The sequence below is a fragment of the Nansenia antarctica genome, assembly GCF_963989245.1.
Source record: "Nansenia antarctica genome assembly, chromosome: 1".
In the NCBI taxonomy this organism is placed as follows: domain Eukaryota; kingdom Metazoa; phylum Chordata; class Actinopteri; order Argentiniformes; family Microstomatidae; genus Nansenia; species Nansenia antarctica.
This window is the reverse complement of record NC_137674.1, coordinates 22,609,316-22,628,836: the sequence shown is the minus strand read 5'-3', so window position 1 is coordinate 22,628,836 and position 19,521 is coordinate 22,609,316. Positions and strand designations below refer to the sequence as shown.

The 19,521-nt window shown below is 48.0% G+C and overlaps 1 protein-coding gene across 1 annotated transcript; it reads left to right on the top strand.

Annotated features, from left to right (window-relative positions):
• Window positions 1–1,953: 1,953 nt before the first annotated feature.
• On the top strand, window positions 1,954–19,477 carry jade1 (jade family PHD finger 1; the record flags this gene model as incomplete). The annotated part of the gene is made up of 10 exons (XM_080546883.1): window positions 1,954–1,999; window positions 9,070–9,140; window positions 9,614–9,771; window positions 10,266–10,450; window positions 11,040–11,251; window positions 12,260–12,427; window positions 12,744–12,860; window positions 13,519–14,130; window positions 16,882–16,993; window positions 18,818–19,477. 10 exons carry the CDS (start codon window positions 1,954–1,956, stop codon window positions 19,222–19,224), a joined length of 2,088 nt encoding a protein of 695 aa, XP_080403009.1. The 3' UTR covers window positions 19,225–19,477.
• Between the last annotated feature and the right edge of the window lie 44 nt (window positions 19,478–19,521).

Here is a 19,521-nt window from a genome sequence, read left to right as displayed (position 1 = left end):
TTTCTTATTGACTAAACATGGAATTAAATCAAGGGCATTTCTCCTCTAGGGTTAGGGGTAGGTGTTGTGGTGATGTCGCTCAGAAACAAACAGTTATCTACGTCATTTAAAATGGCGCCAAAGACTGAGTTCATAGGGCTCGAGTAAATAAATAACATCATAATCACTACAATGTCCTGTCCACATGACATTATAATCAATATCTGTTTATCTATATCATGTAAGGGTCGCCCTTAACTACTATTGTGTAGCGGTACTATTTTTAAACTCCCAACTCGTTGTGTGTTTTTAAAACCCAGATAACCAGCAATGTGCTTAGCTACGTGGCTAAACAGCCAGAACCTGGTTGCGTTCGTAAATTCGCTCTGGGAATCTGATCAGCACTCGTGGAATGCCTCTTGTCCAATCAAATTACTCGGTCCCTTTGTGACGTTGAACCCAGTGTGCGCTCACAGAGCGAATGTACGAACGCACCCTGACTCGTACAGGCTTGTGTTGTGTTGTTCCAGCGTTAGCATGTTAGCCAGCTAGCGGTCCTCTGCCAGCCACAGCGGCCGTGTTGTCAGGCAGCGCAGCAGCCAAGCAGCACATGTCTGAACAGTGTGAGTTAAAACTGTCTTTACATGAGAACGTTTGTACTGAAATAACACGTTTTGGCAGCTGTAACGTCAGCAGGTTAGTAGGTTTCTGTTTGTTGCTTTTTGCCAAACCGTTTTCTAGCTTGTTTTGTTATCGACTGTTGTAGACAGATGGGTTCTGTCTGATCGCCTGACACGTTGTTCAACAAACACTAAGCCAAGTCCTCCTTGTTTGTAAATCCTGATTGTTCTGTTGGGTAGTGATAGTTTCTCCTGACACGAGGTTATTCTGGGCAGTCGGGTGGCAGTAATGACATCAGGTCAGACAGCAACAAGTCTGACCGCTAGGTTAGGTACCGTAACCCGGGTCTGGTCTAGGTTAGGTACCGTAACCCGGGTCTGGTCTAGGTTAGGTAACCCGGGTCTGGTCTAGGTTAGGTAACCCGGGTCTGGTCTAGGTTAGGTAACCCGGGTCTGGTCTAGGTTAGGTGACCCGTGTCTGGTCTAGGTTAGGTAACCCGGGTCTGGTCTAGGTTAGGTAACCCGGGTCTGGTCTAGGTTAGATAACCAGGGTCTGGTCTAGGTTAGATAACCCGGGTCTGGTCTAGGTTAGATAACCCGGGTCTAGTCCAGTACAACTGGCCAGTGAGGTCGGTCTGAATCTGAGACATTGGGCTGGATGATTCGCCATCTTTGTGTGACATGGATGTGTTCCTACCTAGATGTTTTGGGAAGTGTAGAAGTGATTTATTTAAATAAAAGAATCTGCGGCTGCGCAGTACGTTGGCAGAGCTGATGCTCGGGAACAAGCCCCTCCCCTTGAGGTCATTATGACGTTCTGTTTCTTTTGTGCACGTTTTTGTTGTTGTTGCTTGAATAGTCAGAAGTTAGGAGCAGGGGAGGACATAGATATATAGGAGGAGGAGAGGAGATGGATATCTATGGAGGAGGACCCAGCCATCTGACGGGTGATCTGCCCTCATTGTGATGGAGGACAGCAGTAGTGACCAGTTTATAACCAATCAGTGAGATTAATAATAGTTGTGGTGTGATTTTGTTTATCCTAAGATTAAGTTTGTCCTACAACTTGATTGAAATTATATTGAGCATTGTTATAGTGTGTTATAGTGTCATAGTAATTATCATCAGTCTGTGTAAACGGCAGGCTTAGTTGGAGCCAATACAGATTATTTGAAGTTAAAAGTTGTACAAAATGTACAAAAGAAGAGATTTGGTGAGAATTATTATTATTATTATTATTTGGATACTCTTAAACAACTCAGCAATATGACATCATCAGAGCAAGGGATGACTAACTGGATGTTGTGTATTGTTTCATAATTGATCAATTTCAGATTAACAAAGTACAAGCACCATGAAGAGAACTAATCTCAGCAGCAGTGAGGACTCTGACAATGGCAGTAAGTATCCCCCCTCTATTACCCCCTCTATTACCCCCTCTATTACCCCCTCTATTACCCCCTCTATTACCCCCTCTATTACCCCTCTATTACCCCCTCTATTACCCCCTCTATTACCCCCTCTATTACCCCCTCTATTACCCCTCTATTACCTCTCTATCCCCCCTCTATTACCCCAGTGTTTCCTCTACATGCATTTCATCGTGGCGGACCGCCACGATGGAATTTCCGCCGCCACCATTCAGATTTCTCAACCCAAAAAAAAAAAAAAGATTTAGGCCGCTTTTCAGACCTTCACAGAGCTAGACACACCCACAAGCGCTGAAACTGGACCAGTCCGTGTGTGTCGCGAGTATTGAACTTGAGGCTGCGTTCGTAAATTCGCTCTGAGAGCCCCGGAGCGCACACTGGGTTCAACGTCATAAAGGGACCAAGTCATTTGATTGGACAAGAGGCATTCCGTGAGTGCTGATCAGATTTCCAGAGCGTATTTACGAACGCGCCCTGGCTGTCACCCGAACACCGCGAGCTAGCGTAGTGTAGTGTAGTATAGGATGTGTAGTGTAGTGTAGGATGGAGAGAGAGAGGAGAAGCCTCTCTATGTGTTACCTATGTCCAGTGTACTAGAACCACTCTAACAGGAGTGTTTGTCCGTGAATAACACCGGCTATGCCCGGGGTAGAAACACAAGACTATAGCTGGATAAGGTCTACACGGTCATTTTAAGCCGTCGACCAGCCCTCTACGACCACGGGAAGTCATGTTAAAAGTGAAGATACTTCTGTTAAACTAAGCTAAGCTAAACATCGCTAATCGCTAACTCCCTCCTGGGCTTAAAGTGACAAGTAATAACGTTGTGAAAAAAAACGTCAGATCAGTGTTTTTGTTTTTATTGACAACGGAATTACATGCTGGAAAAACATGCAGACACAGACAATAAGAGACACACGGGAGAAGTACAGGAAAACATTTTATTTTTTTGGGCCATCCTTGAGTTTTGGCTGAAATTACGTCGTTGTTTTGAGCGCGCGTGCGCGTTTCATGCTGTGCGCGCGCGGTCAGCACTACCCGCCACCATTGTAAAAATTCCTGGAGGAAACACTGTACCCCCTCTATTACCCCCTCTATTACCCCCTCTATTACCCCTCTATTACCTCTCTATTACCTCTCTATCCCCCCTCTATTACCCCCTCTATTACCCCCTCTATTACCCCCTCTATTACCCCCTCTATTACCCCCTCTATTACCTCTCTATTACCTCTCTATCCCCCCTCTATTACCCCCTCTATTACCTCTCTATTACCCCCTCTATTACCCCCTCTATTACCCCTCTATTACCCCCTCTATTACCTCTCTATTACCCCCTCTATTACCCCCTCTATTACCCCTCTATTACCCCCTCTATTACCTCTCTATTACCCCCTCTATTACCCCCTCTATTACCCCTCTATTACCTCTCTATTACCTCTCTATCCCCCCTCTATTACCCCCTCTATTACCCCCTCTATTACCCCCTCTATTACCCCCTCTATTACCCCTCTATTACCCCTCTATTACCTCTCTATTACCTCTCTATCCCCCCTCTATTACCCCCTCTATTACCTCTCTATTACCCCCTCTATTACCCCCTCTATTACCCCCTCTATCCCCCCTCTATTACCCCCTCTATTACCTCTCTATTACCCCCTCTATTACCCCCTCTATTACCCCCTCTATTACCCCCTCTATTACCCCCTCTATTACCTCTCTATTACCCCCTCTATTACCCCCTCTATTACCCCCTCTATTACCCCCTCTATTACCTCTCTATTACCCCCTCTATTACCCCCTCTATTACCCCCTCTATTACCCCCTCTATTACCCCCTCTATTACCCCCTCTATTACCCCCTCTATTACCCCTCTATTACCCCCTCCATTAGACCAACTATTAACCCTCTGTGTGCCATTCATTCACTGGTTGACTGACCCATGTTCTGTCAAGGATGGACATTCACGTGCCTTTTTAGATATTGCAGATAGATATAGCAGATTCATATAGATATAGATATAGCAGATTCATATAGATATAGCAGATACATAGCAGAATGTAATATTTAGATGAACAGAATTAATGGGTAAGCTGATGGCTGATACACTTAAAATGTTTGAAAAACTAAAACTCTCTTTGGAAATCGCCACAAAACGAGTCTGAAAGAACAAAGGATGCAGAGACTTGGGTTGCAGTGAGAACTGTGTCAGTTTTAATCTGAGTTCAGCAGAAGCTGATGTTAGTTTAGCTAGGGTTAGCCCTAACCCTAACCCTTAACACGTCCGTCGATTACATCCTGTGTGAAACTCCCAGACGTTGATGGATTGATTTTATTAGACAATTTTAAAATACAAAAATAACATCTGAGCATCTGAAGCAGCTACATACATACAGTTGAGGCCAAAATTATTATCCCCCCTTGTGAAATCAGACAAAACCCATGATTTCTCCATGGAAATGACCATTAACAACAAGTGTTTATAGTGTATTTGTTTCCAAAATAATAAAGACAAAATGTCCACTAAGTTTGATTAGGATATTTTATTGATGCACTGAGTTGAAACAAGAAACGGCAAAAATGACACGTCCAAAATTATTAGCCCCCTGGCCATTAATAGTCAATAGTGTACCCAAAAACCTTTTAGAGTAGTTCTTTACTAGGTTGGCACAGGTCTCTCGAGGGATTTTGGATCATTCTTCCATTGCAAATGGTTCCAGCTGGTCCAAACTGCGTCGGTTTCCGAGCATGGACATTCACTTTGAGCACCCGCCACAGATTCTCAATAGGATTGAGATCTGGGCTCTGTGCGGGCCACTCCAGGACCTTGGTTTTGGTGTCCTTTAGGAACTGTTGGACCAATGTATTGATGTATGCTTTGGGTCATTGTCTTGTTGGAAGACCCAGTGACGACCTAAGCCTAGACTAAGAGCAGATTTCTTCATATTATCCCTCAAAATGTCAACATAGTTTTCTTTTTTCATGATGCCATGCACCTGAACAAGGCTCCCTGTGCCTGAGGCTGCAAAACAGCCCCACAGCATGATGCTCCCACCACCATGTTTAACTGTGGGAACTGTGTTCTTAGGGTTGAAGGCCTCTCCCTTTCTTCGCCAGACATAAGCAACATCCATGTGCCCAAACAGTTCCAGTTTAGTCTCATCAGACCAAAGCACAGATTTCCAAAACTCATCTTTACCTTTCAAATGTTCACGGGCAAACCTCAGTCTGGCTCTGATGTGCCACTCTTTGAGTAAAGGGGTTCTTCTGGGATGATGGCCCTGAAGCACACCACGATGAAGAGCCCTCACAACTGTATTCCTTGAAACATCAACTCCACAAGAGGCCAGGTCAGCAACAATCATCTTGGCAGATGTCCTTGGTGTCTTGCTGACATCTCTGACTATTTTCCTCTCCAGAGTTCTTGAAATCTTGAGCTTTCGACCACGCCCCAGGTTTGTTTCTTACAGAAGTTGTCTCCTTGTACTTAGCAATGATGCAACGTACAGCGGTTCTAGACACTGAGACGCTTGGAAATGGCAGTGTAGCCTTCCGCCTTATCATGAGCCATTTTTGGCATTTAGCAGACGCCTTATTCCAAAGCGACTTACAATCAATACATTTGAATACCAAGCATGTGAATCAGCAATCCACCATTCGTTGCAGGAGGAGTAATCTAGCTCGGGCCCGGGGACACTGATAGAAGGAAAAACCTTGACATGCGAGTATTTGGGGAGGTTGAATACCAGCCGGGCAGCAGCATTCTGGATGAGCTGCAGAGGTCTAATGGCTGAAGCGGGGAGCCTCCACTATATTCTTTCTGAGCTCAAGACTGATTTCCTTTGTCTTTGGCATGGTAAGTAAGAGTAGTAGTATAGTCCCTCTCAATAATGTGTTCAAGTGCCCTGTTTCTTGGAGTCCTTTTATGCTAATTGAATGCCCAGGTGTTGTTAGGAAGCCAATTGACTGTACAGGTGTGGTTTGAAATCTGATTGGTTGCTTAGGTGTGTTTTTAAAGCAAATATTCACATGGGGGCTAATATTTTTGACCACCCCATTTTTCACTATATTTGATATAAAGCAAGCCTAAAAACTTATTTTATATTCCAAAATGTACCAAAAGCTAATAAATAGCACTGGTGAATGTTTGATTATATAACGTTTTATCCATGATGCAAACATTGGGAAGAATTTTAGGAAAATGGTCCATAATTCCTGGGGGGCTAATAATTTTGGCCTCAACTGTATTGGGGCTTTTCCACTACGGTGCTGACCCGGGTCAGCCCGCTTCGGTCTGCTTCTTTTCCCCTTTTCCATTAGTCGTCCCAGGTCGGTTCGGTTCGCTTCGGCTCGCTTCTTTAGCTCCACATCGACCCCAGGGTCCCTCCCCAAGCCCCATTTCATATCCGGATCTTTTTGCCAGGCTGCGTGTGACATGTGACGCTGCACACCGTTGATTGGTCAATGGAAAATCGTCATCCCAAGTCCATATATTTCTTCACTAACCGCCATCTTGAAATACCACATTCGCTCTAGGAAAATGTCACTACAGTTTCTGTAATAGCTTATTAATAAAGATTCGAAAAATTATGCTGACCATCGTATTATCTTAGTTTAATGTCATTTCAATGAATCCTAGAACTTTTATTTACAACAAGCACAACACAAAAATCGCTATTATGCACCGTCTTTGCCCGTGAATAACACCGGCTGTGGAGGTGGTACAAACACAATACTCCTTTGCTAACTTCACCATCTGTCTACGGTCATTTTTAGCCCTTAACCACCGCGCTGACACCCCGAGAAGTTATGCTTTTAACCGTAAACTCGATGAACCGGGAGGTCACCCGCTGCCGTCCAGCCATTTTCGCCGTTCACTCATGAGTCAAATGCCGGTTTTAACAGGGAATTCGCTCCGCGCTGTGTCCACGGTGATAGGAGTGGAGGATCGACTCCATTCAAAAACTTTTGGATTCCCTGCCTTCTCCTCTTTCCGGACACGTTTGAATTGTTATCCTAACCCCCGGTAAACCGAAGTTATTAACCCGCAAACGGCACCGTGTTTGTCTGTGAATAACACCGGCTGTGGAGGTGGTACAAACACAATACTCCTTTGCTAACTTCACCATCTGTCTACGGTCATTTTGAGCCCTTAACCACCGCGCTGACACCCCGAGAAGTTATGCTTTTAACCGTAAACTCGATGAACCGGGAGGTCACCCGCTGCCGTCCAGCCATTTTCGCCGTTCACTCATGAGTCAAATGCCGGTTTTAACAGGGAATTCGCTCCGCGCTGTGTCCACGGTGATAGGAGAGTAGGATCGACTCCATTCGAATGGTTTTGGAATCCATGTCTTCTCCCCTATCCGGACACGTTTGAATTGTTATCCTAACCCACGGTAAACCGAAGTTATTAACCCACAAAGGGCACCGTGTTTGTCCGCACACAATGATACTACAGTTCATAAAGCAGACAAGTGAAGGCAGTGGTTTTAAGGGTTCAAAAAACATGACTTTATTATGTGTAGAACAACATATGTGCACAACAAAATCCAAGAAAATCCAGGAGGGATTCAGGGAGGGTCAGGTCACTCACCCATGTCTCTGAACTCCAGAAATGATTCAAACATGCAGACAATCAGGCAGTAGCCATCTTGCGCTGTTATGACGCGTAACTCCGCCTACTATCGTCTACTCCTCCTACTAGTCCGGGTTGGTTTGTGTATAATGGAAAACCAGAACAGATCAAAAGTGACCCGACCTGACCCGAACCGATCCGAACTGCACTGACCCGGGCTGCTGATGGAAAAGCACCATATGTCATTTCAGTTCTTAAACTATCAAGGACTAAACTAGCACCACACAGCTGAACTGCTTATTTCCATTGTGGTCCTTGTTGGAGAAGGACTGGCCAGTTGAGTCACACGTGTGACTCAGCCTTAAAGGGCCCTCGCCCAACTCCTGCCATACAAATATGGCACTCTGGTGCTTTAGTACACTGGTACTCTGGTGCTTTAGTACACTGGTACTCTGGTGCTTTAGTACACTGGTACTCTGGTGCTTTCTTTAGTACACTGGTACTCTGGTGCAGGGAATTTCTGGTTTGGACCCGGAAATTGCTAAACGTCACATTTGACGTCAGACTTAATAATAATATAACAACTTTGTATCGACAAAAAACGTTGCTATTTTAGAAAACCCTGGTTCATAGTGTAACAGTAAACCGGCCAACCCTAACCCAGTACTGGTAATTAGCTCAGATATCCCCGTCATTTCTCTTACCATCATCTAAATTAGCCGTAATTTGTGGTTACGGCTATTTACCAAGTGTGCAATTGTGCGTCTTGTTTTGTGAACGTGCGTTCCAGGGAAGGCCAGCGTCTACCTGGGTCAGAGCAGCAGGGAGGCAGGAGGTGTCAAGAGGAGGAGAGGGAGTAGAGACAGGACGCGCTACTGGACCTTTAAAGATGTCCTGCCAGGTCAGGGGCAGATACAGGGGCAGGGGCAGATACAGATACAGATGCAGATGCAGATGCAGAGACAGATACAGGGGCAGGGGCAGATACAGATACAGGGGCAGATACAGATACAGGGGCAGATACAGATACAGATACAGATACAGGGGCAGATACAGATACAGGGGCAGATACAGATACAGATACAGGGGCAGATACAGGGGCAGATACAGATACAGGGGCAGAGACAGAGACAGAGACAGAGACAGAGACAGGGGCAGATACAGAGACAGAGACAGAGACAGAGACAGAGGCAGAGACAGAGACAGGGGCAGATACAGATACAGATACAGATGCAGATGCAGAGACAGAGACAGAGACAGATACAGATACAGGGGCAGATACAGATACAGGGGCAGATACAGAGACAGAGACAGATACAGATACAGGGGCAGATACAGATACAGATACAGATACAGGGGCAGATACGGGGTAGTTTTTTATTTTTTATTATCATCTCAGAACAGAACGAGGTTTACTAAAATTGATTAGACAGTTAAAGTCTGAAGCTGCTGCTTTGTCTCCTAGGTAACTCTACTTCCTGGTCCCAACACTCCACCTCCCAGCCCAGGAGGGGGCGGGGCCAGAAGCCCTCAGAGGTACAGAACACTACCCCAACCCTCTACCCCTAACACTCAACACTCAACACTCAGAGGAACCGTACACTAACCCTCCACAGTACATTACAGTACAGAACATTAAGCCTCAACACTCACACTCACAATCCCACAGTAGGGTAGATCTATCTATCTATCTATTCATCTATCCATCTCTCTATCCATCTATCTATCTATCCATCTATCCATCTATCCATCCATCTATCCATCTATCCATCCATCCATCCATCCATCCATCCATCCATCCATCCATCCATCCATCCATCCATCCATCTATCCATCTATCCATCTATCTATCTATCTGTGTGTGACCCTATGTGTCTGCTGGCTGTGTGATCCTACGTGTGTGTGTGTGTGTGTGTGACCCTCTCTGTGTGTGTGTGTGTGTGTGTGTGTGTGTGTGACCCTCTGTGTGTGTGTGTGTGTGTGTGTCCGTGTGTCCCCGTGTGTCCCAGGTGTTCAGGACAGACCTGATCACGGCCATGAAGCTGCCTGACACGTTCCAGCTGAGCCCGGAGGACTTCTACGTGCTGGCGGACCCCTGGAGGCAGGACTGGGAGAAGGGGGTGCAGGTCCCCGTCAGCCCCCAGTCCATCCCCCAGCCTGTGGCCCGGTAGGAGACCCACACCCCCCTGAACCCCCCTGAACCCCCGTCATACACACACACACCTTTACATCTAACTCCCTCTCTCTCCTGTCTCCCTCCCTCCTCTCCTCTCTCTCCTGTCTCTTTCTCTCTCCTGTCTCTTTCTCTCATCTCCTCTCCTCTCTCTTCTCCCTCTCCTCTCTCTCTCCTCTCCTTCATCTTCCCTCTCTCCTCCTCCTCTCTCTCTCTCCTTCCTCTCTCTCCGGTCTCTTTCTCTCTCCTCTCTCCTCTCCTCTCTCTTCTCCCTCTCCTCTCTCTCTCTCTCTCTCCTCTTCTCTCTCTCTCCCTCCTGTCTCTTTCTCTCATCTCTCTCTCCTGTCTCTTTCTCTCCCTCCTCTCCCTCGCTCTCTCTCATGTCTCTTTCTCTCTCCTCTCCCTCTCTCTCCTTCCTCTCCCTCTCTCTCCTTCCTCCCTCTCTCTCCTCTCCACTAACACCGGTGTGTGTGTCCCCCCCCCTGTAGGGTGACAGCAGAGCGGGGGGGGGAGGTGATGTTCTCCAAGCCTAAGAAGCTGATTCGTGCGTCGGGCAGCGAGGCTCATGGGTACGTGGACGTGGTCACGCTGGCGGAGGACGCCTGCCGCTACGACCTGAACGAGCAGGACGTGGCCTGGCTGGGCCTCGCCAACCTGGAGTTCAGAGACATGGGTGAGTGACCTGACCCTCCCTGACCCCTCCTGACCCCCACCTGACCCTCCTGACCCCCCCTGGCTGGGCCTCACCAACCTGGAGGTCAGGGACATGGGTGAGTGTCCTGACCTCCCCCCCGACCCCCCCTGGCTGGGCCTCGCCAACCTGTAGTTCAGGGACATGGGTGAGTGTCCAGACCCCCCCCCCCCGACCCCTCCCTGACCCCCCCACCTCACCAACCTGGAGGTCAGGGACATGGGTGAGTTCCTGACCCCCCCCGACCCCTCCCTGACCCCCTCACCTCGCCAACCTGGAGGTCAGGGACATGGGTGAGTGACCTGACCCCTCCTGACCCCCCCCCTGACCCCTCCTGAAATAAATAGATAAACATGTAACAACATAATAAGACAATGAATAAAAAAGATACAGATAAAAGTGTTACTACAACTGTATTCAAGCGCTGCTCTGCCTGATACGGCGTGAGAGATCACAAATGCTGGTCTGTGTTTAGCTGCTATCTTGCGGAGATACACTGTGTGAGATCGCAGTGTAAAATGACACGTGTGACGGTTGTGTCTGTGTGTCGCCCCCTGCTGGTGGGTAACAGGGATGCCGGCGCTGGACGAGGCCACCATGGAGCGGGTCCTGGAGGAGTTTGAGCGGCGCTGCTACGAGGCCATGCACCACGCCATGCAGACGCAGGAGGGCCTGGGCATCGAGTATGATGACGACGTGACCTGTGACGTGTGTCTGTCCCCCGATGGAGAGGAGAACAACGAGATGGTCTTCTGTGACAAGTGCAACATCTGTGTTCACCAGGTGAGACTAGTTAAACTAGTTAACCTCTAGTTATCATCTGTGTTCACCAGGTGAGATAATAATAATATCTTTTATATAGCGCCTTTCACAAACCCAAGGGACGCTTTACAGAATTTACAGACAGAAAGTCAGACAGACGGAACAGAAAACAGAGACAGCGACAAAACTAAACTAGGGGCCAAAGGCCTTGGTGAACAGATGGGTTTAGAGGGCTGAGTTGAAGGTGTCCAGGGTAGGGGGAGGGGGGTGTTGCGGATCACTGTGGGGAGAGATTTCCAGAGGGTGGGGGCTGCCACACTGAATGGTGAGACGGTTTAATGATCCTTGCTGGCGCAGGTAGAATGACCTACTTAAACAGGGCCGCTACCTCAGGTATGAGACAGACAGACAGACAGACAGACAGACACACCCAGGAATGTTGCCTAGCTGTTGTGGTTAGTGTGTATTGGTGCTCAGCAGGGTGTGTACTTAGGGCGTGTACTCAAGGTGTGTGTGTCTGTCTGTGTCTGTGCGTGTGTTTGTGTGTCTGTACTCTGTGTGTGCGTGTGTGTGTCTGTACTCTGTGTGTGTCTGTACTCTCTCTCTCTGTGTGTGTGTGTGTGTGTACTCTGTGTGTGTGTGTGTACTCTGTGTACTCTGTGTGTGTGTGTGTGTGTACTCTGTGTGTGTGTGTGTGTATGTTGTGTGCGTGTGTGTGTGTGTGTGTGTCTGTACTCTGTGTGTGTCTGTACTCTGTGTGTGTCTGTACTCTGTGTGTGTGTGTGTGTGTGTGTGTGTACTCTGTGTGTGTGTGTGTACTCTGTGTGTGTGTGTACTCTGTGTGTACTCTGTGTGTGTGTGTGTACTCTGTGTGTGTGTGTGTGTGTGTGTGTGTGTACTCTGTGTGTGTGTGTGTGTTGTGTGCGTGTGTGTGTGTGTGTGTGTGTCTGTACTCTGTGTGTGTGTGTGTGTCTGTACTCTGTGTGTGTGTGTGTGTGTGTGTGTGTGTGTGTGTGTGTGTGTGTGTAGGCGTGCTACGGCATCCTGAAGGTGCCGGAGGGCAGCTGGCTGTGCCGGCCCTGCGCCCTGGGCATCCTGCCTCGCTGCCAGCTCTGCCCCAAGAAGGGCGGGGCCATGAAGCCCACCAGGAGCGGCACCAAGTGGGCCCACGTCAGCTGTGCCCTGTGGATCCCCGAGGTGACTTCCTGTCTGACTACACACTTCCTGTCTGAATGCATGTGCTGATTAGGGGTGTGTGTGTGCTCAAGCCTTATCTAGTACACCTGTCTCACTCCTGGTATCTTTCATGCGGGTCGTTTCAAATGTTACGAGTGTAAGCACAGGTATCAGATGTGGGTCATTTAAAAAAGTAGGTGTAAGCAGGCGTTAAAAGAAATCTCATATAGGCACTAAATTGGAACTAGGCGTTACGCCCTGCGGTGTAAATGCAGCCTAACAGTCTTGTCTACCTGTCTGTAGGTGAGATCTAACAGTCTTGTCTACCTGTGTGTAGGTGAGCATCGGGAACCCAGAGAAGATGGAGCCCATCACCAACGTGTCCCACATCCCCAGTAACAGGTGGGCTCTGGTCTGCTGCCTCTGCAAGGAGAAGACTGGAGCCTGCATACAGGTAGAGTCACCAGGCACCTGGCTAGACACTCATTAGAGTGTACACATATCCAATGCCGGGACTAAAGCCCCTTTCACACACAGTTCCCTGTAAAGCTGGGAGGAGATGGTGTGGGGGCTCACTGGTCCGTAATGCGTCTGTATCACAAAATGTACATTTGTTAAGTAAGTAATCTAGCTAACTATAACTAGCTAACTAACTATGATTGGAAATGAAGTAGTGTCCAGTTGTGGAATTATATTTATCACTACTTTGGCTGATGTGATGTGGGTTAACTAGCCAACTCCCTAACATCAGCCGAGTGAACCAAAAGTACCAAGTGAGAAACTCCTCGCTGTGATTGGTTAACTTGTTCCATGTGAAAACATCAGACATATGTAACCCTTTGCGTGCCGGACCAGGGAATGTTCAGGCTTCTGTTCACACATAAGCCGACACGGTAAATTCCATGGAATTGTACATGGTCCTGACCAGGGAAAATGGCTGGTCGAATATCCCTGGTCAGTCGTGTTCACACATACACCGTACCAGGTAAATTCCATGGAATGTACTGGGAAGGCTTGTATGTGTGAAAGGGGTTAAAGTTATGCGTTTAATGACACGTGTCAGAGTTACATAATTAGTTTCTTTCTTCCACCCCACCATCCTCCCTCCTCAGTGCTCGGCCAAAAACTGTCGTACGGCGTTCCACGTGACGTGCGCCCTGCACTGCGGCTCGGACATGAAGACCATCCTGACTGAGGCCGACGAGGTCAAGTTCAAGTCCTACTGCCCCAAGCACTCTGGAGGGGGTCTGGAGGGGGGGGGCGGGGGGCAGGAGGACTCAGGAGAGGAGGAGAGGGAGGAGAGGAAGGAGGAGAGGGAAGGAGGGGCCAGAGACAAGAGGGGGAGGAGGAAAGGGAGAGTCCAAGACCGAGGGGGGGAGGAGGCCGCCTCCTCCTCCTCTACCCCCACCCCCACCCCCGCCCCCCCCCTCAGCAGCCGCCAGCAGGAGGAGAAGCGCGTCAACCTCCGCACATTCATGCTGCAGCAGCTGGAGGAGAACTTCTGCCAGTTCGTGGACGTGGGGGAGGTGGCGGGCCGGCTGAAGCTTCCCCGCGAGGCCGCAGACTTCCTGTTCCACTACTGGAGACTGAAGCGGCGCGCCAACTACAACCAGCCACTGCTCACGCCCCGGGAGGACGAGGAGGAGAGCCTGGCCCGGCGGGAGCAAGATGTCCTGCTGAGGAGGCTGCAGCTGTTCACACACCTCCGGCAGGACCTGGAGAGGGTAGGTCCCTCCCCCTCCCTCCCCCCTTATCTGACCTTGCCCCCCTGGGTTGCACAGGGCGTCGCTAGCCCACTCCTCCCCAGACACATGCGCAGGAGCAGAGGCTGGGTGCTGGCTGCAGCGGCAGGGAGGAGGGAGTAGGAGGAGGAGTCTGGGGGTGTGAGGAGCAGACAGCGAGGGCAGGGAGGAGGAGGATGAGGGCCCTGAAAAAAAGAACTGTTAATAAATACAGAGTTACCCGGCTGCTATCTTAATGCTTGTCTGGTGTGTTTGTAGGATAGGATACGGTAGAATGAACAGAAATCTTACTTATACTTGAGGTTCATCGTTGTGTACCTTATACAAACCTTATACTATTTTCTTTTAGCTGTGATTGAAATAAAGGTGGTGTCAGTGAGAAAACAATATGGAGGAGCGCTGTGAAACTAGAAACACACACAGAAACTAGCTGTGCCAGACCCAGACCGTAGATGGGAGGCAGGTTTTAGATGTATACACACTAGAGGTTAAGGATAAAGACCCCTAACTTGGGTCTGAAGGAGTCACCACCACCACACAGCAGTGCTCACTGATGACCTTTGACCTGTCAGTAGTGTGTGAAGCTGTGGGAACGAGTCAGGGCTAGTAGCTAGCCTAACACTGTAACTCCAGCGTGGTAAACTACTTCACTGGTTAAAACTGCTAAGCAGTATACTTTTCTATTATATTCCTCCAATACACATACGTTTTCAGCAGAAGAAAAGGCAGTTTATCTCTCCTATCTTCTGCCGCTAGGTGTGTAGCTGGGTGTAGCTAGGTGTAGCTAGGTGTAGCTAGGTGTAGCTAGGTGTAGCTGTTTCGAACGCCATGTTTTTTTTTCCGAAGTGTCTTATTTTACCTAGAATGCATCTATAGATGATCTACAGGCTATCTAAGTCAGTCTTACTTTAGTCACTCATAGGCTAGCTTTATGCAACAGGAACATTTTAGAGTCTATAGCAAAACTTAAAGTGAGATCTAAGTCTAAGACTGGGTCTACCTTTATGTAACGGCCCCTGGACCTGGACACGTCTGCCTGTGTTCCTGGTACACGTGGCCCAGTAACCTCCATGGGAAGCATTATTATTTAAAAACAACAAACACATATTTACACATTCTGGCCCAGTGTTTCCTCTATATGCATTTATTGGTGGCGGGCCGCCACGAATGAATTTGCTCCGCCACCAAATGATTCAGACAATCCACTTTGATTCAGGCTGCGCAGAAAGGCAGCGAGTTATTATGACCGGAGAACTGAAAAAAAGCATGTGTCCCTGAACGCTCCGCCAATCACTGTGAGTAAACTCTGAGAATGTCCTCACGTCACATTTTACCGTAATACCCTATATGTTGGTTGAAGTGCAACATCTCAGCTTTCAGGGACAGTTGGATTTTTTTCGATAGCACAAACCGTTTAGAAATTACGGTAATTACAATGTCGGATGCGGATGTGCGGTACATTCGGCGCAGAAGTGGTATCTATACCAGATAAATAATAACCATTTGCTTACGTAATTTTTCGTTTGTTTACATAGTCTGAAACTACAGATGGTAAGCTTTCAAATGATGCGTCAGACATTGAAATCGAAAAAAAAATCAAGATGACACGAGTATTTGAATGTTTGTTTGTATCATGTTTTGCTCAAGAATGGTGACTGCTAAAAACCCTGCTAGCGGCTAACGTTTCGTTCTAAAACGAAAGTACTGTAACGTCCCCACTTGGACAGTGGTTGAAATAATGACAGATAGCTTCTCTCATGTAATCTGTGCGTTTAATTGTAAACTATCTCATACACAACTTTCTTAGTTCACCCGAGCTCTCTCTCCCAACGGTCTCAATAACACACACAGCATCACAGGGGTGCACAGTAACAGTGCGAACATGAACATGAACTCAAGCATTAATGAACATTAATGAACAGGGTTGTTCTATCTAATTTATTATGTTTGTGTTATGCTAATAAATGTAGATCCACACAGGTATACAAACTGAGATCCGTTGCCAAGTGCCATTCATTCTGACAACACACACACAGTCGTAAAGCTCTAACAGAACGTGACGTCGTAAAGTGCAACAAAGTGCTGCAATGACATACTGTCGTACATAACAATATTGGTATTTGAACACCTTCTATATAAAATCACCTGCTCGGCTTTAATGACTTAACCGCTATTTAAGAAATTATATTTGTTTTCGCGTGCACGCGTTTTATGCGCATGCACGCGTTTTATGCGCATGCGCGCGACAAAAATGACCAGCCCGCCACCAATGTGAAAAATCCTGGAGGAAACACTGTTCTGGCCTTTTTACAATTCCTCTCGTTATTCCTTCCTCCTCATATAGTACAATATACGTTACAGTGAGGTGCAAAACATTTGGGCACCCCTGGTTTAAATATCTGTTACAATGAATCTCCAAGTGATTGAAAGCAAACCTGAACACTAAATGCTGCAAAGTTAAACATGACAGTTTTTAAATGAAGTTTGGGAACCCTTTTGGATTATTCTTTGTCAACTTTTGAGAAGATGATTACTAAGGTCCAGACCAAGGTGATTAACTCGTTAGGGCTTCAATGAGTCAGGTGAGTATAACTCCAGGGTTGTGTTGGGTGTCCTCCTCCCCCTCCTCCTCACCCTCCTCCCCCTGGTCTCTCCCTCCTCACCCTTCTCCCCCTCCTCCCCCCCTGGTCTCCCTCCCCCTCCTCCTCCCCCTTCTCCCCCCCCGGTCTCCAGGTGCGTAACCTGACCTACATGGTGACGCGGAGGGAGAAGATGAAGCGTTCGTTGTGGCGCGTCCAGGAGCAGATCCTGCAGCACCAGGTCAGGCTGCTGGACCAGGAGACAGGTAAGGCTCTGCTCGGCTCTGATTGGCTAAAAATATGTAGATATTGAATAAGAGAGAGAGAGAGAGAGAGAGAGAGAGAGAGAGAGAGAGAGAGAGAGAGGAGAGAGAGAGAGAGAGAGAGAGAGAGAGAGAGAGAGAGAGAGAGAGAGAGAGAGAGAGAGAGAGAGAGAGAGAGAAGAGAGAGAGAGAGAGAGAGAGAGAGAGAGAGAGAGAGAGAGAGAGAGAGAGAGAGAGAGAGAGAGAGAGAGAGAGAGAGAGAGAGAGAGAGAGAGAGAGAGAGAGAGAGAAAAAGAGAGAGAGAGAGAGAGAGAGATGACAGGAAGGATAGTCTATGTTTTGTCGTCTCATCCCTCCGTCTGCAGGGATTAAAGTTCTCCGTCGCTACGACGGATTTCCGTCAATTTATTCCAAATTGCGACGGATTTATTCCAAGTTGTGACGGATTTTACCTGGTGTAATATGATTTGTAGAGGCATACAATCTATTTTTACTGACGCTGCACCCCTCATAGTGATAAGTAGGTGGACATGGCGTGTGCTGCTGAAATAGCCGACATGCGGTGCTTGGTTTGAAAAAAGTAACGCCAGCTCAGTAAATCATTCAAACTTAATGTTTACTTATAGGCTATGTGAATGTGACTGCACCACACATGTGAACAGTAACAAAGCAAATGCAGTTTAATTTTTATGAAAAACATTGACAACAAAATCGGCAAAAAAAAAAAAAAGCTGAATCCGCTTAGCCTATATATGCTCCTGAAACGACAGAGCAAACACGCTACATTACTAGGGCTAATAATTACTAGGGATAATAATTACAATCAGCCAATAGAAAAAATAATATTAGGCTATTTAAATCTCACTTAATGAGAAAACTGGCATCTCTCATCGGTCACTATTTGTTGGCTATCTGGTGATATGGACCGGACGTCTTTGAGTGTCTAAAAAAGCGCTATACATCTAATGTATTATTATTATCTATTATTATTATGGACGTCACTTTAATCCGGCAGTTCTCAAGGTTTTTATGCACCAATCGATTCCTCTAGTGCGTCTTTATCGCATTCATTGACGAAAAGGACGACTCGCATGTATAGGTGGAAGGGAACATTCATTGTGAGCACGGAAAATGTGAGTCGCTTTGCATTGATGAAACCAGGTAGGATGAACGTATAGTTCGCTGTCCATTCCTCTTTAAATGCCCTGTTTTCACCGTCAACTTTCCTCTTTAGACCTTTGGAGAGTGACATTATATGCTAGCTAGCAGGTTAAATGTTTAGCTAACTTCACCCGGCACGCAAACAACCAATCCAATAATAATGTGACCTTGTAAGTCTGGGAGGAGGGGGGAATAATTATCAGAATAAAGTATGTTAAATAATTATTAGAATAAGTTAGGCTGCGCTACATCGTCAGTCCACACATTTATTATTCAAAACTATGGAAAAGGTGAAACTACGTTTCAACGTTGTTGAGAATCACAACACAAACTCGCTAGTCAAGCCAAAATACTGCAGCGAAATGGATTGCACTGCTACCTAGTTAACTAGAACACTTCTTTACATTGTTAGCAGGCTCACAAAACAAGCCGTGTTAGTTGACTAGCGATGTGTCATTGATTTTATACAACGCGGAAATGTGTTCACATTTTTCGAAAGAAAAGTCAAAGCATTAGAACGTAGGAACGGAAAATCGCACGCGCGCTTTGCGCACGGAAAAGCCACCGGCCCCGATTTGGCCTGATTTTTTTTTTCCCTTCAGGAGATTTTTTTTTTGCTTTAATCCCTGCGTCTGTACTAACCCTCTGTTGTTGTTGTTCCTGCAGAGCCGTCAGCTGCGTGTCTGGAGGACATCCTGTCCAGTCTGGTGACGCCGACAAAGAAGCCAGACGCCCCCTCCCTGTGGGACTGCACCGGCCTGAAGGCCCTGGGGAGGGACAGGGGGGCAGGAGACCCCCAGGGCCCCCGGAGAGGAGGAGGAGGAGCGCTCCCCGACTCCCCAGCCAGTCTGAGTGAGGGGGGGGGGGACAGCCTCAGCGGCCTCCCCAGGACCGAGGACAGCGACGGGGCCAACCCTAACCACACCAGACTACACAAGCCTGCAGGCAGGAGAGGGCTGAGGAGAGAGGCCCCAGAGCCTGCCATGTCCCACCCTGACCACCAGGGGGCTAGGAGAGGCCTTAGAGAGGCCCCAGAGCCTGCCATGTCCCACCCTGACCACCAGGGGGGCTAGGAGAGGCCTCAGAGAGGCCCCAGAGCCTGCCATGACCCACCCTGACCACCAGGGGGCTAGGAAGAGGCCTCAGAGAGGCCCCAGAGCCTGCCATGTCCCACCATGACCACCAGGGGGCTAGGAGAGGCCTTAGAGAGGCCCCAGAACCTGCCATGACCCACCCTGACCACCAGGGGGCTAGGAGAGGCCTCAGAGAGGCCCCAGAGCCTGCATGTCCCACCCTGACCACCAGGGGGCTAGGAGAGGCCTTAGAGAGGCCCCAGAGCCTGCCAGTGTGCTGCAGAGCAGGCGGGGAGG